Raw genomic sequence first — 16,855 nt, forward strand, 5'->3', positions numbered from 1 at the left:
AGATCGTAAATTGCAAATAGATTTCTGAAATAGAGGAAAGTGTTCTTACAGGGACGGACGGAACCTACGCAATGGAACAAAAATAAGACCGATGCTCAAATATCCGTTTTACCGCGGCCGCCGTATAAAAACATTTATTTCTATGCCCTTGGACTGTCATCAGAATTGTAGCTACGATTTATTGATTACTGGTTTTTGTCAATCCCTAAGACGGTGTTAGCTAGGTGACGCACAACGTTTGACGAGCAAACGTTAGCCAATTATGTTTTTTTAATTTTCCGATAAGCATTAAAATGTCTGAAATATTTGACTCCGCATATTTAAAAATCGTGTATTAACAATAAAGGAGATTATCAATTCATCCAAGAGACTTATTAAATTCAACGACACAATCTGGAAAATAGAATAAGTTGTAAGGGATCAAGTAGGAAACTCGTAATACTGGCAGTTACCTCCATTGCGGCCAGTTTTATTATCTCCTGATAAGAGCTTCGGTAAGCTGACGGAGACTTTGTCAGTTTTTGCAACTTTAACTAGAGGATCGGCAACAGCCTTCCTCATCCAAGTGACCTAAAAATACAAAGATGTCGACTCAAATAAAAGGAAATCGCGTAGGCTCGTAGAAAAATGACCTCGTAACTGAAATGACAGAAAACATTTCTCAAAAACTCCGTGTTACATTTTTCCGTGTTTATTTGTAACCGGTAAAAGGTTGTTTTGAAGTTAGTCTAGTTGTAATACAAAGATATCACTGAACTAGCAATCAATTAGTTTAATTTACCAATCAGATTCACTGTGATACAACTCGCGGGAATAGAGTATTGACTTTGATTGATCCTTAAATCAATTATAATCCCTTCTTGTGCAGAGAATATAAATTACTGTGATAATTGATAGTTGTTTTCGATAAATAAATGTGGCAAAATTTGTTCTGAATCCACTTAACGCAATAGCTCTTTTATGTCAACAATTTCACGAGTGTTATTACAAAAAATGAAATTAATATAATAATAAACCGATACGGAATTTGTATTCTCCAAAAAAAAGTACTTGTAACCTCTGTAACGTTCGCGAAATTGTAAATATTTTTATGAGGCAACATTTCCCCTTGTTATTATGTTTTGTATATTATTTTAGGCGGGTGACTGGTATCACCGACCGCCCTGGGCCCATGTCAGCGGCAAACAAGCGAGTGTTTCGTTAATTAAGACAGAATGCCTTTGTTTCGCATTGTTTAATCACGGATAACGTCGGCCGACATTTGCTGACAATAACTAAAAATACTAATTGGTTGACATTGCTTGTCTACATGTAAAGCTCTTGTACTGCATGTATTACTTATGTACGTACTGGCGTTAAACTAGGAACGCTATAGACAATGACCGATGGACAATATTTCGATTCACGACTTTAGTTTGCTTTAGAACTAAACTCTATTGTTTAGATGCTCAGGTAATATTGATTCAGACTTTGTTTTCACGAATTCAAAACAAAACAAACGTTTCCCCACGCAGCGTCAGACTAGGCCTCAGAAATTTCAACCGAAAATTGTTAAATCTAGTCTCATTACGCCGACAAAGAATGTATCACAATATTCTTTTGTTAAAACAAACATTGTAAAGAAAAAAGGATCTTCCTTCCCCTTCATTTGAACCGTTAAGAATCGGATCCCGGAAGATTCCCGATGTTCAGTCAACATAAAGACAAGCTCTGTAAACGAGAAGCACTCATATTTGAAAGAATATCCTAATATATTGGCAACGAGAACCGTAAAAGTACACGGGATGAATTTGCAAACGAGACTGAAAGGTGGTCATAAATATGAATATTTCGGGCCTTTTTTAAATGAAGACGGATCGGTAAGAGTAAGACAGTAGCTGGTATCTTGAGTATTTATTTTACGGAGATTAATAATGGATGTTCGTTGTACAGTCTGATTGTGTTATACGCATCGATTACACCAGGTTTAAGCATATCGTATGTGTAACTACCTAATGAAAAAAGGTTACTAGAAATTACGTTAGGTACTTATGATTTTGTATTTTTTATATTTGAATAACTGAATATTACTAGCTCAATGTATAATAATATTTGATTCGACCTCTTTGAATCTTTGAAGTGGGGTTTTATCCATACCTACTTACTTTAAAATGTGACATTCAAAATGTTGGTTGCAACAGCGTTTTCCATCGAAAGCAAACACAAAATAAATACAAATCAAGAGGTCTCTAAAGTTCTGATTAGTTTTTTCTAGCTGAAATGTCGTTTAAAAAGAGATTTCTAGCAGCAGCCAACCAATTACAGGATTAAAGTACCAAAATAGACTCCAGATTGAATTAAATGGAAAACTCGTTCCTTGTCGGGACCAATAAAGGCAGCTAATCCTTTGTGAACAGAAAAATTGCATTTCTGCAGCAAACTGGAGTAATCTAAGACTGAAAATAGATTTATTGAGAAAACAATACAAATGCGAGAGTTTTATTAAATCTCCAATGCTCAAACGGGTGTAAGAATTGAAAAATTGTATTTTTATTCGATATCGGTTTATTTATTTGTGTCTCTCACAAAACATTTCTGTATAATCTAATGAAAGGTACCTAGATAATTTTGATAAATCTCGGCAATGTTCGAGGTGGGTCACATTTTATTATTAATTCTTTAATCTTTAATCAAATTTAAATGACATGATCCAGTTTAATATGGTAGCGTAAGGTGAGCAGTATGAAACTTTAGTATCTTATACTCGTAAATTATATCTGAACTGTGAAGTCGCTTCTCGCCGTTTGCACTGCGTTGATGGCGAATCCTCTTCCTCAGAATTATCAGTATTACTAGAATATCGCTATTTAAATATTAAAAAAAGTCTAACTTATTTAATTCATAAATAATAAACCTGTACGTCTATATTATTTTTATCATAAAGTTTCGTCTTTTTTCAGTGATGCTTAGCCTAAAAATGCACAATAAAAAATCGACCAAAAGGTTGTATTTACGCTACATACTTTGCCGACTATTGCTGACCAAAGCTTTTGTATGAATCTGTGGAGAAATTCAATAGAACAGATTATTGTACGTGTGTGTGTTGAGATTAGATATTAATTGAATCGGAAACCGGAGTTAGCGTGACGTGTGATACGGGCTTAACCTTTGATGAGTTGATCATTGAAGAACATGTGCTGTTTGATATAGCGATCGAAATGTATAGCTATTTGTACTAACTGTTTACTAGATATTAGACTCTGTAAAGTTTGTAAAACAGAACAGTATAGTCCATTAATACGTAATATGTAAAACGTAAATTATATCGATTTGTACGGTTATACTTGTACCTAATTATTTTATTATAGGTAATTATAGAAAAAAGAAAGTTAAGAATTGTAATATTTCGAGAATTAAATACTATAACTACTTACTTTCGACATTTATACATAAAATTCAGTTTTTTTTCTTCGGGGTTGTATTTAGGAAATCAAAACACTGGATGTACAGCACTTACACGATAATAATTGTCGCAACTAGGGATAGTTTAATGAATATTTAAGTTATCAGGAATTCTTTATTGAAATAATGTTAAAAAAATTAGGGGACAAAGGTTAGTGAAAAGATCGTAGTTTCATGAATCTTTATATAATTATATACATGACGTAAGAATTGAAAACAATTCTACAAAAGTATTGAGAAAAAACATGTTGCCAGGGACAAAATATACAGCTATCAAATAAGTGGAATTTAGTACTAAATGTTTTATTAACATCAGAATATACACACGGGTAGACATTCCTACCGTCAGTCCTCGGTTGAATGTCAAATAAGTTTTTAATTGCTTTTACATGTCTAAATGTGTTACAATTAAAAAGTTTATTTTTCTCTCTGCGTGTCGTGTAATCGTGTTTGATACGTCACGCGTTTTAGGGTTGGGTAACTATGTTTTACTTATTAAAAAAAATATTTTATAATTCTCTATTGTTTTAGACATCTTTATTTCTTGGGACCTTAATATTATTTGTACTAATTTCTATACATGATATCTTGTCCGTGAATAAATGTAATTGCGTTGCTAAAAATATGAATTATCTCTGTTTTTGCGGACAGGAGTTACTAACATATGCAACCTTTCGCATTTTTAGTTAGTAGGATATCATTACACAGTGTCTGCCAATGATTGTAGTTTAATCTGCTTCATTCTTGTTCTCATTATTTGGATCAGATGTTGGCCAGGAAAACCATAACTGCGAAGTACTAAGCCTCGAATATGCTTGTACGCTAACTATTCTAACTAAACATATTTACTTTTTATCTTTAGAAATAAAAAGACTAACACTTTGACAACTAAAAGCGTATTTAAAAATAGAACACGGACAGTATCGTGTACGCGGGTCACGCGTCGGATCGACGAACGAACAACAGTGCGAGACAATTTCCTACCGTCAACCTACTTCCGGACATTAGAAGGAATTGAAAAAGAATACTGGCCATTTGTAACGAGAGAACTGTGATAAAAAAGTACTGATTGATCAATGAAAGGCGATGCTTAGGTGTGTGCGTTTTGAAGATGATATTTTTTAAAAGCTTTGACACATTGTTTTTTTTTTTTTAATTTATATTGATTCAGGCATTTGTTTTCCATGTCACCATATGGTAAATGACCATGTAGACTACCCTATACGAATGATTTTCATTTCTTTGAAGTTCCAGGGTTGTGTTTTTCGGGAAAATAGGTGCAGTTTCGTTTGACTCTTTGGTACCTACTTCAACGATAAAAGGGCAAAGTTTCTGTCTGCGTCTCGTAGTCCGAAGATTTTGTGAAGATGACTTTTCATTAGTAGTATTAAGGTCATTAGAAATAATTAGTGAGATTAATAGATTGTGAGACCCAAGTATTTGCTTTGAAAATTCACGCTTAGACTGAAAACCTTTCAAAATTAGAGTAATGGGTACTACCCAACTAGCACACAAGCGCTATAACAAGCTGCACAATGGCCGGTTAAAGGTTTTTTATAACGCCTTAGGCTCCTTAGTAAGAAGTATAGTGGTTCTATAAGCGGCTACAGATCTCTTGTAGCGTCAAATAGGCCCATACTGTCCAGCTTATAGCTCGACATTGGATCTACAGTGGTCGTAAATAGTAATTATAATAGTACGTAGTATAGTAGTAATACAGGAGCGCTAAAATAAGATGAAGGTGGTATAATCGCGCTACAAGAGCTTTTTCGCAGCTTCGTGGCGCTTACCAGCTGTTGTACAGAGGTGGTTAGCGCCACGAGCGTTCGAAAAAGCTCTTGCAGCGCGATTATGCCACCTTTACCTTATTTTAGCGCTACTGTGTAACGGTTATAAATGCTAACGCTCTAAATTAGTAATATAGTCGGTTTATTATGGTGTAAACTAAATATATTTTTTTAAAATGAATCATCAGTGACAAATGAGAAGACATTTTATTTTTACGGATTGGATTACTAAAATAACAAGTAGTCTATCGCTTTTATTTCTTTGTGTACGTGATATGAAAGTGCGAGTTCCAGTTTGCTGTCAATATATATGTATATTATCGTCAATATTTTCATGCGCCCTCAAAATATTCAGTTTTAAGTGCAAAAATTATATAGATATGTGGATTTGGAAATTGTATTTTGAACATAAATAAGACTTTGAGGGTTACCGATAATTTAATTAGGGTTATAGGTAATAAAAAATGATTTTAATTATGTTAACGTTACCAGGCTATAGATTTATATGATCTTCAAAAGATCGTAATAACCTCAAAAAATATGTTTACCAAATGCTATAATGGCGTCTCGATCAAGCAGCTCTCAGAGTTGGTTACATCTGCTCTAGCGCCTTAAGCTGTACAAAGGCTCTAGTGTTTGCTGTTGTAGACCTCAAGGTTCTGCAGTTGTGGCATAGGAGTGCTTCAATATAACTGTGTTGGTCGCACACCAGCATTTTACTCGTTAGGGGTCAGTCGTTGAATATTAAAATAGTTTGAAAATGTTTTATTTTATTTTATTTTATTTTATTTTATTTTATTTTATTTTATTTTATTTTATTTTATTTTATTTTATTTTATTTTATTTTATTTTATTTTATTTTATTTTATTTTATTTTATTTTATTTTATTTTATTTTATTTTATTTTATTTTATTTTATTTTATTTTATTTTATTTTATTTTATTTTATTTTATTTTATTTTATTTTATTTTATTTTATTTTATTTTATTTTATTTTATTTTATTTTATTTTATTTTATTTTATTTTATTTTATTTTATTTTATTTTATTTTATTTTATTTTATTTTATTTTATTTTATTTTATTTTATTTTATTTTATTTTATTTTATTTTATTTTATTTTATTTTATTTTATTTTATTTTATTTTATTTTATTTTATTTTATTTTATTTTATTTTATTTTATTTTATTTTATTTATTCTTTAAAAACAGTTGACAGACTGAACCACCACTGCACCTATGTAAATATATTATGATAATAATTTTAAGCTTTAGTATAAAGGTATATTACTCGGTTATAGCGCTTTAGGTGCTTAACATAATTCTGTAATCCCCATGGCAGTAAAAATGTTTCGAATGATACCTTATACATCTATTTGCCGTACAGAAGCCATATAAATATCTGATATAACGCTCAAGGCGCTATTAAAGACCTACGCAACTCTTTTATAGATGAGTAATACACTAGCCCTAAAAAAATCTGTTATAGAACCTAAGGCATTACAAAAAGCTTATTTACGCTCTTGAGCGCTATAAGCGCAACGCATAACTCCGTTTAAACTCCTTTATCTCCTAAAGTCCCCTTATACAGTTAACGGTGTTATAGAAGATTCCATTAACTCAGTTATACTTCCCTAGGCTGTCTAGCGATGCAATTACATGCTCATATATCACTATAAGTCATTAGTTTCCTATTAAACGGCTACTGTCCCGCCTAGCTGTTAAAGGGTTTTTTAAATAGCTAGTATACAACTTATAGAGAATTGTACAGCATTTGAACGACTCTTATGCAACTATCAGGCTGTATAACGACTGTATAAGCAGCTTGTGTGCTAGTTGGGTATTATACATACGTTTTGCTTAAGTTTCGCGTCAATTATTTATTTTCATAGCGTTTAATCATTGACACTATCCTGGCTTTTGCAAAAAGAATCAAAACGAAGCAGTCTAATCAACAAACTCAAAGAGATTCTTCACCAAACAAGACTGTATTTCACGAAGTGCGACACCTAAAATAGCCACATATGAGGTATTTACTCGGTAGAAATGAGCACACGAAATATACAGTGTGTTATTTTGCGTGCTAGAGGGCGTGTCAGTCGCCTGTGTACAGCCACAAGCCGGAATTAAGAATATTAATACCCTCTCTGAAGGTTTAATGGAATAATTATGTTGCTTACGAGCGTTCTTTTTTCGTTGGCTATGAATCTGCAACTAGTTCCATTTTGCCTTTTCATTTCATGTTTAGTCACCAAATGTGTTTTTATTTTGGGCAATGAATTCGTATGAATAAAAAGCAGTGAATAATTTACGTATGAAAAATTTCCAGTTTTATGTTCGCGTAGCACATCGTAAAATGATTTTTAAGCTAGACTAATTTATGCTTAGTCATTTTAGTGTGGTAACTTTTAATAAAATATTTATTTTCTGATTTTAAAATAAGCTGGGTTTCTACTCACTGGTCAGTCACGTTGGAGTATTTGTATTCTTTAAAACAATAATATGACACAAATGTGTAAAAAACATTTTTCATCGCGTTTTTTTACGTAGATTCCTGAAAATGTAGCAATCAGTTGATAAAACAATAAAACGAACATAATTATACAGTACTTACATAATTCAGTTTTTTGCGATGACTTAAACATGAATTTGCTAATTAACAAAGAGGCTAAATAAACTAACGACTTTCGAGCAAACGGAGAAATTCTTTAAGATAGAAGTAAAAATACTGCAAACTTTACTCACTTTGTCATAAGTATTTGATTTTTTTTTCTCTTGATAAATCGTGCATGCTAAAGCTTTATACTAAGGTGTCGGGCTATAACATTTGCATACACGTGCGTGTGTGTGTGTGTGTGTCAAGATAGTCAAATGTATTATTAGCACATAAACACACAAAGACTCTTTGCTACCGTATAACCGAGGACTAGTAATTTAAGCCTGTTGTTTCTGGTCTAAGCACTGAGTCTACGACCGCATAGTGGGCAATTACAGCACTAATTGACTGCTTCGAATCAATGCCACTGTTGAACACAGACAAAAGATAGGCACAGACTTAGGAAATGCACATTACTTTTCCGCACACAAAATGTTGTATACGTATATATGTTACTGTAAAAGCCCGAACTGTGGTATATCCTAAGATTTTCCGGTAAAACCTAAGATTTACCAACTCTCAATGGTAAAAGTCCGAACGTTCTTTTATTTCGAACTTTTACCACCATTTAATTGGCAAATCTTAGGATTTACATAACGACACGGTAAAAGTTGATTATCATGTGTTTGAACCGTAATATAATGATATTGCTAGGGATATAATTATATGCCGTAATATAGTTATAATGAGAGTTTGAAGATGTCGCCGGAGCCCCGCTTCGCGGGGCTCCTCCTTCTGGGTGGTTTAAAAAAAAATAAACACGAAGGCTGAGGTGGGAGCTTCGCTTCGCTCGCTCCCACCTCAGCCTTCTAACCTAACCTACCCTTGTCGGTTTGCCCAAAACTCCTTCTTTATAACTATAAAATTATTTTATATTACCTACATTTACCTGCCCTTGAGGTATATCCTAAGATTTACCAAGTGAATAGGGGTAAAAGTTCGAAATAAAAGGATTGTTCGGACTTTTACCATTGAGAGTTGGTAAATCTTAGGATATACCGGAAAATCTTAGGATTTACCACAGTCCGGGCTTTTACAGTAACATATACATAACGTAGTCAATATCGCCTTCTTCCCATAAGGGTAGGCAAAGACCAAATAACGAAGAAAAATAAATGTGAGACAAATCTCGTATTTAAATGTTAAATCTTATGTAGATTTCAATATCTTATTTAGATCAGATATCAATCTTCTGTCGTAATATTTGAAAGAATTTCCCAATAATTTCGTCGAAGACGAAAAATTTCATCAGTCAAGGCTATTTTCCAACTACGTTGGAGTCGGCTTCCATTTTTACCAGATGCAACTGAATACTGCTAACACTAATACTGACCATCGAAGCACCACAACCCATTTACCTGGATTAGACGAATCGAAAAACTTCCCGGGGAAAAAAAATTATACATATTAATCCAAGTTTTAAACAGTTTCATAAAAATCCTACCAGTACTTTAGGACAGCTGTCTTATGATACATTTATCTTGATGGTGAAATATAAAACTGTGTCCCAAGTGACGTCAGGGGTCACAAACCAGCCGAGCTTCTCAGACTTTCACACGTATTGTCCCTCTGAGAGCTACCTATTATAACGAGATAATTAAACCGACTTTATGAGATATAGTTTAAAATTAAACCTCTAGATGAAGGCTATAATTACTAGACTGTTTTAATAAACTTTTTAGTATTTTCTTTTTAGGCACTGGTACCATTTGTCCATGCTCTAACGCCGTCAGAATAAAAATTGAGCAAATAATGAAAGCAAAAATCGTAGTTCAGTAGTTTAGTAGTCCGTGGTTTAGTAGTTTTTGTCAAGATCCGTGATTTTATATGTATAATAAAATATGTATTACTTATAATAATATCTCAATTTACACAGCACACAGTTTACACAGTAACTTAGAGTAAACTAATATTAAACTTAGGGTTTTAAAATTTGAAAGAAATGCCAACAGTATGTTTCATGATCCGTAAAATTCTCCAAGAATAGAGTGGTTAGTCGTACTCGAGCGTAGTCTTTGTATGAATGCGGACGCAACGAGAGAGATAATGTTTGCATAACTAGTTGCAGCATTTTACTGATCGGGTTTTTCATATAAATGAAGGCAAATCAGCGACTTGTAGATTTCAAAGGCAACATACAGGCCGCCAACAGATTATTTTGGAATATTATGGTGAGTAGATTTCTAAAGTTAACGTAAAAATTATTGACGAAAATATCACCTGAGTTCTACTTACATAACTAGGTTTACTCTCCGAAAGCAAAAATACGATACATATTTAGAAAATGCTACGAATTTTATGCAACCCCTCTTTTATACTTGAAAATTTGCTTACATACTCTTAGTACAATAGCACAAAGAGCAATGTAAACAGCTTAGGTCTTGTACTTGTGTCATACTCGTCACTGATAAAAGTAGACCGGCAAAAGCGTTTGTGAGGAATAAAGATGTCTGATCTCTTTTGTGTGTATTTATCTATTCACGAAGCGTAAATCCCGATGCACCTGTTCATTTCAGACTAGCTGACCCGTGCGGTTCCACTCGCGTAGAAAGATTGAACCACTACTTCCACCGCGCAGAGCGCTCAGGTGTAGATTTCCGAAAAAAAATGGTTGAATTGGGTTTTCAACTGTGTATAAATTTAAGTTAATCATTTCTGCAGCTTTGGCGTCGTCTAACAGGTGTTTGCCAGTAACGCTTTCACTAAACTGCACCTGCTAGATCCAGACTACGACTACTGACTGACAACTAGAAATAACGCGTAAGAATCTGAAAAGATTGCGAAAAATTATACGCGAGTGGATCCGCTTGTGTCATTCAGAAATTATGAATCAAGGCTTGCTTCGACTATTTCGAAGACCAGGAATACAGACATACAGACTTTCAAATTCGTTATATTGGTATGAATTTATAAAATGCACAACACGAAGCACTACTTTGCATTGTTGAACCGCACAATAGCTGAGATATTTTTAGACTGTTCCATATACCACAGGATCACGTCCATCTTGCAGAACATTGTTGTCTATTGATAAAACGTTTACCAAAGACGTTTGTGAAGATACAAACATCACTGATCCTAGTGATCTCCTTTTATATTTTAGATTCTTTGAAAAACTACGCGATATAGGGCGTTGCATCCCAAATCGTATTTCTTCATATTTGTTTACTATAGGAAAGTTTGCACTTTCTGCTTTTGCTAATACGAAAACAGTGACCGTTTTTTACTAGCTCTTCTAATGAGGTTCTACCTTTTTCCTGAGCTAGTCGTAGATTTAGTCACTGTAACTTCCATAAGTATATTTCATATGTGTATGAATAAAAGATTTGATTTTGATTTATTCCCTTATCTTCTGCCGTCTATAGCTTGATGGATTTTGCTTCCAATCATGACAGACAATACATTGATGGCCCAGTCATAGGGGCAGACTCAGATTGGAACTTCATAGATAATAAACGACATGTTTGAATTGAACTCATGCCGATGGCACACGATGACGCAGATAGTCTATTCTGATTTATTTATCTATATATTCAGCCCATTTCTACACACTGTTGAGTTTAAGCCTCCCTCTCAGTACGCAATTTTTTACGAACCTGCACTTGTCTCATCCGTTGCAGTCCTTTACATTTCACAATGTCATCCAATCATCTAGTTGTAGTTCCTTGTGATCTTCGCCCATTCCCTGGCCGCCAGCCCGTTGCTGCTTTGGTCCACCTACCGTCTTCAGGCCTAGCCAAGTGCCCAAGTCTATTTAAATAGCAAAAGAAAACCTTTAAAAAATGACATCGTGAATACAAATTAAACATGTATAATGTTATGAAATAAGTCCTTATATTTAAAATTATTTTTGCTTAACAAATACTAAATGTGTTTTTCCATTTGTTTCAGGCAGCAACAAGTACACCTCGGTACTTCTCAACAGTGATGAAATGATATATGTCAACCAGGTAAGTGCTAAAAACAAGTAAAAACATTCACTGCAATACAGACAGACCTCTCTTACACCTTACTAATAACTTACCTTTAAATAATAAAAATAAACGACAGCAATATGTATTTAATAAGCTCGGCCGTTGAAAACTATTACCTTAACCTTTTGATCATCGAATTATCTCTTTATAAAATTGTTTTACTGCCCGTTAGTTCTATATTCATCGTGGACGAAAAACACTGAAAAAATCAACTTACAATTCTTTCAGAGTCCATAATGTCGAATTCGCAGAAAAACACCTACAAAGTGCTTCCTTTAGATGTTCACTGAATTTTGGATGAGTTTACTCAGCTGTTTTAGTAATTAAACAGTTCTGAATCTAAAATATATTTTAGAAGGTACGACTGAGTGTTACGAAGTAAAATATAAAAATTTGCTTCTTTTGACTCCGAAGATTTCTGTTTCAACTTGCCAGACAATTTTAGAAGATGACAACGTTATATTTAAAAAGGATTCTTGTAAATAAATAATTTTGTTAGGCTGGAATCACCTTGGTCAGTGTATATAAGAAGGTTACAGAATGATTTACAGTTCAATTATCATGAAGGACTAGCCGGCAATCTGGCACGATTGCAATTTCCTTGATGCTTACTTGGGTTCCTTTATTTTGATAACAGTGATTGTGTTTCTAGGACTACGAATATGTTTCAACCGGAGGAAAATACAAGCGGGCATCTAAGTCCGGTAGCCGTGGACTTAACACAGCAAATATGAGAATGTTTTAGGTCTAATTTCTTACTAAATGTTGCGAACTCTAGGATTAAAACTTAATTAATGTAACAAGCTTTAAAACTGAGAATGAATTTGTGACGTTGGAGTAATAATTCCATGGAAAGTAGTCCATTTTGATAAGAAATTGTATTTATTTTGTAACATTAATGCTTGTATAGGTGTAACCACTAGTGTTTCTCATTTAAGGTACAGTTGTCGACTGTGATGCAATTTGAATTAAAATCGCAATATCGAAATAACAATCAAGGGCAAAGATAAAAATCTCTTGCTAACTTTCGTTTCGTTTCTTTTCACCACACCTTCTACTTGAAACAGTAATAACTTCTGATTTTACGAAGATGTCCAATATTTTTTGATATTCCACCAGATACAAAATAATTGTGACTACTTAGAAATTTTTTGATAATTGCTCTTATTTTATAAACACTATAATGTATCCTAAATATTTTATAGAACCTATAGTAAGAAATATATGCTATCATATGTAGCATATATTTCTTATGTATATATGTATTATGTTCATGACGGTACATCATGAAACAATATGGTACGTGTAGGCTAGTAGATGTAGATAGTTTATTTCCGGGATGTGATGGGTCATTTTCCTCAGAAACTAGTTATGTGGTGGTGACCCAAATGATGGTCCAGATCTATTCTGTGGGTCATATCTAGATAGTACCCACCTAGTACTACATTATATAAAATCACGCCTTATTTCATACATAGTTACATAGGGTTTTAGGCTCACCCTTGTACCAGTCACTTGATTGGAAAATTATGATTCAGAGGTTAGAACTAATATTTTTTTTTGTGTTCTGAGTAATAGGGATTGAATTATGAAAACACCGTTTTGTTCAGAAAAATATTTTTAGTCCCTTAAATAATAAAATAGCGTGGTTGCAATAACATGATTTTCTACACTTGGCAATATCAAGTTTGCAGAATAAATAATATTTTATATCTTTTTTCAGAGCAGATACGATTTTTAGCATAGGTATTTAGTTATAAATTACTATAATGACATTCTTAATTTTAAATGCATTAATTAAACCTCAGGACTATTTGCCTTATAATACTAACAAAGCCGGTTTGTATATGAATTTATTAAAAATTCTGAGGTTTTAAATATACTGAGACTGAAATACCAGGTCTTAGGTACTAACTATTTGGGGTAATGGAAAATTTTCGTTCTAATGTTTTCTTAAGAATCTTCTAATTAAAATACATTCAAGATTTTTCTCCTTTCATATAATAAAGTTTAATTTCCAAGTAAGATAATGGAAGGTTAATTAATTAATGATTCCTTTTAGACGAGAGTGAATAACATTTTGTAGTTTAAGTAGTTCACGTGAGAATAATTACGGGCTGTTTTGTGTCTCTAATATACCTCAATTAATTAACCGGGTATCAAGAATAATAAAAAAGACCTTCTAGTACTTCGGGTACATTGGATAAATATTAGTTTTCTTTCTACTATTATGACACCTGAAAATAATCCTCTGTGGTCTTCCGGTAGAGTAAGCGACTGCTGATCGCAAGGTCTGGAATTCCATTGATAGATGGAAGAAAGTGCATATTTATCAAATTATCTTGGAATACTCTGAACATTAACTCTATGTAAAATAATGGTATTCAGTTGTATTTTATGACAATGGAAGCAGACTCCAACATAGTTGTAAGAAAGGTTAGGTTGATGACTTTCAACTTAAGTAGGGGCAAATGGTCATACATAAATCCTTCTTATACCTCGAAACCTAGGGGGTATAACAAGCGTGATGTTATATAAAGAAGTGAAATATGACAAAATATGCAATAGTATCCTCGGACTCTACCAGTCTGGACATCAAAGAAGCTGTACCGTTGGCACTTGATATCCGCAACTTAATATTTTTAAAGAATTATGCCGACGTCTCCGTTACTACGAGTCATCGACTGTAGAAGACTTTGTCGTGTTGACTCCATTAAATGGCGTTCCACTATACCAAATGCTAAACACGTGTATTTCCGTTCAAGGCTCATTAATTAACACAATTACATACGGATTATCTCTCGTTATTAGATTCTGTGTAACTATTAGTGTATGTGACTCCAATTACAATAACGCGTAACAATACAGGGACCGCAGTACATTTGAGCTGCAGTTTCTAATTAGATTCGCTACTGGCCTGTGACGTCATTAATTAGTCCTCTTGATGTCTCTTTGTTGATGTGCATTGTTTGATGATACATTATGTCCACTGTTACTTTAGGGGAGGCGTGGTCAATTAGGTTTAACCTAAGATTTAGTGTTTACTGATTAGTCTTACTGCGGTTAGACTATTAAGTGCTGCCATAGAATACAAACTATAATATCAGGCCTGTTATACCCGAAGATCTAGGCATAGGTGTTTATTATGTATTAATAAAATACGAGCATTACGTGTTTGATATATTTATTGACAGAGAATGCCAAATCGTTATATGATTAATATATGGCATCTACCATAGAGTAGAAGGAGTTTAGGTGGAGTTTAGGTTCACCACATTTCTCCCCTCCTAACCTCTTAGCTGTTCTGAATATAAGATGCAGCCAACACCTGGTTGAGGTGTCGGCGCCAGACATCGCCGTTGTCGGTGCGGATCTCGTAATGAAGTCGGCCTAGACGTCTTGTGATAGTACCAAACTGCCAACGGTGCGAAGCACTCGTGTAGTCACGGGCCTGTACACGTTCGCCGACTTCCAACTGTCTGACCTTGATCTCTTGATGTTTTGATGTAGTTTCCTTATGGGTGTTTAGAAACATGCAGTGTAATGCTGTTCGAACTTCTCTTCCAAACATTAACTGATAAGGTGTCTGACCATTCAAGTTTGGTGTCCGTCTGAGGCGAGTTTTTACCATAACAAGTTTCTCTTGAAGATTACCCCTTTCTCCCTCTAAGCTTCGTAAGATTCTCTTGACTGTTTGTACGTATCGTTCAGCTAGTTCAACTAGATTCTTTCTTGAGTAAGTTGTTCAGTGGATTCGTGATCGATGATAGGTTGGGTATAAATTTGTTGTAAAAATTTGCCATTCCAAGAAATGTCCTCAATTCTGCGGTGTTGACTGGGCGTTCTGTTTTAATTATTGCGTTAATCTTTTCTCTGTTTTTGTGTAGACCTTCTTTGTCGATAGTGTGTCCCAAATAGTCGATGCTTGTTTTGAAAAAGTGGCACTTATTTTTGTTTACTCGTAGGTTACTTTCTTTTAGTTTGTCTAACACGAGCTTAAGTCTCTGTAGTAATTGTTCTTTGTTGATGCCTTGAATGATGATGTCATCAAAGAAACATTTTACACCTTCGAGATCTTGAAGGAGTTTATCCATAAATTTCTGCCAAAGGCTCGGCGCGACCTTAACGCCGAACATTAGGCGGTTCACCTTAAAAGTGCCTCGATGCGTACTTAGTGTTTGTAGCATTGCGCTTTCTTCATCCATTGTCATGTTGAGATATGCCTGGGTGATGTCGAGTGTACAGAATAGTTTACCTCCGTTCATCTCTGCAAATATATCTTCTATCATAGGTATTGGATATTGTTCATCTTGTATGACTTTATTTAGTGTAACTTTATAATCAGCGCACAATCGGATACTCCCATTCGGTTTGACAACTGGTACCACTGGAGTACCCCAATCAGAGTGGTCGACTTTCGTGATGACACCCTGTTTGCATAGTCGCTCGATCTCTTCATCCACTTTGGTTTTTAAAGCGTACGGTATTCTACGTGGTTTGATAAAAATTGGTCTTGTGTTTTCTTGTAGATTTAGGTGTCCTCTGTAATTGGGTATTTCGCCTAAGTCGGATCGAAATACTGATGTCTTGTAAAGTTCCAAAAGCTGGTCTAATTCTAGATTTTCTGATTGCTGTAAAGTTTTTATATCTGCTAAATTTAGAGTTTCGAGTTCTTTCATCCAACTCCGGCCAAAAACGGGGTCAACGTTGTTGTTGATGAGGTATAATTTACCGTGGAATTCTTTTCCTTGGCATCTGCATTGAACGTATGCAACACCTGCAGGTTCGATTACTTCGCCGGTATATGTTTTGAGTTTTATATTAGTTTTAAAGATTCTTTTGCCGATTTTCAATTTTCTGTAGTCTCGTAATGACATAGAAGTAAGTGTGGCTCCAGTGTCAAATTCCATTTTTATCTTAGCATGTTCAATGTGTACCGTTATCATGTATTTTTCGGATGTTTCACCAGATATAACATTAATATCATTCCATTCATCA

The 16,855-nt window shown here is 34.0% G+C and overlaps 1 protein-coding gene across 1 annotated transcript in view; it reads left to right on the forward strand.

Moving 5' to 3' along the window:
• LOC142986483 (otoferlin-like) overlaps positions 1-16,855 on the forward strand; it is a 151,863-nt gene that overhangs the window by 30,997 nt on the left and 104,011 nt on the right. Inside the window, exon 2 of the mRNA XM_076135001.1 lies at positions 11,775-11,833. Coding sequence (XP_075991116.1) covers positions 11,775-11,833 — 59 coding nt within the window. The remainder of the gene's footprint in view (positions 1-11,774; positions 11,834-16,855) is intronic.

The sequence above is a fragment of the Anticarsia gemmatalis genome, chromosome Z (genome assembly GCF_050436995.1).
Source record: "Anticarsia gemmatalis isolate Benzon Research Colony breed Stoneville strain chromosome Z, ilAntGemm2 primary, whole genome shotgun sequence".
In the NCBI taxonomy this organism is placed as follows: domain Eukaryota; kingdom Metazoa; phylum Arthropoda; class Insecta; order Lepidoptera; family Erebidae; genus Anticarsia; species Anticarsia gemmatalis.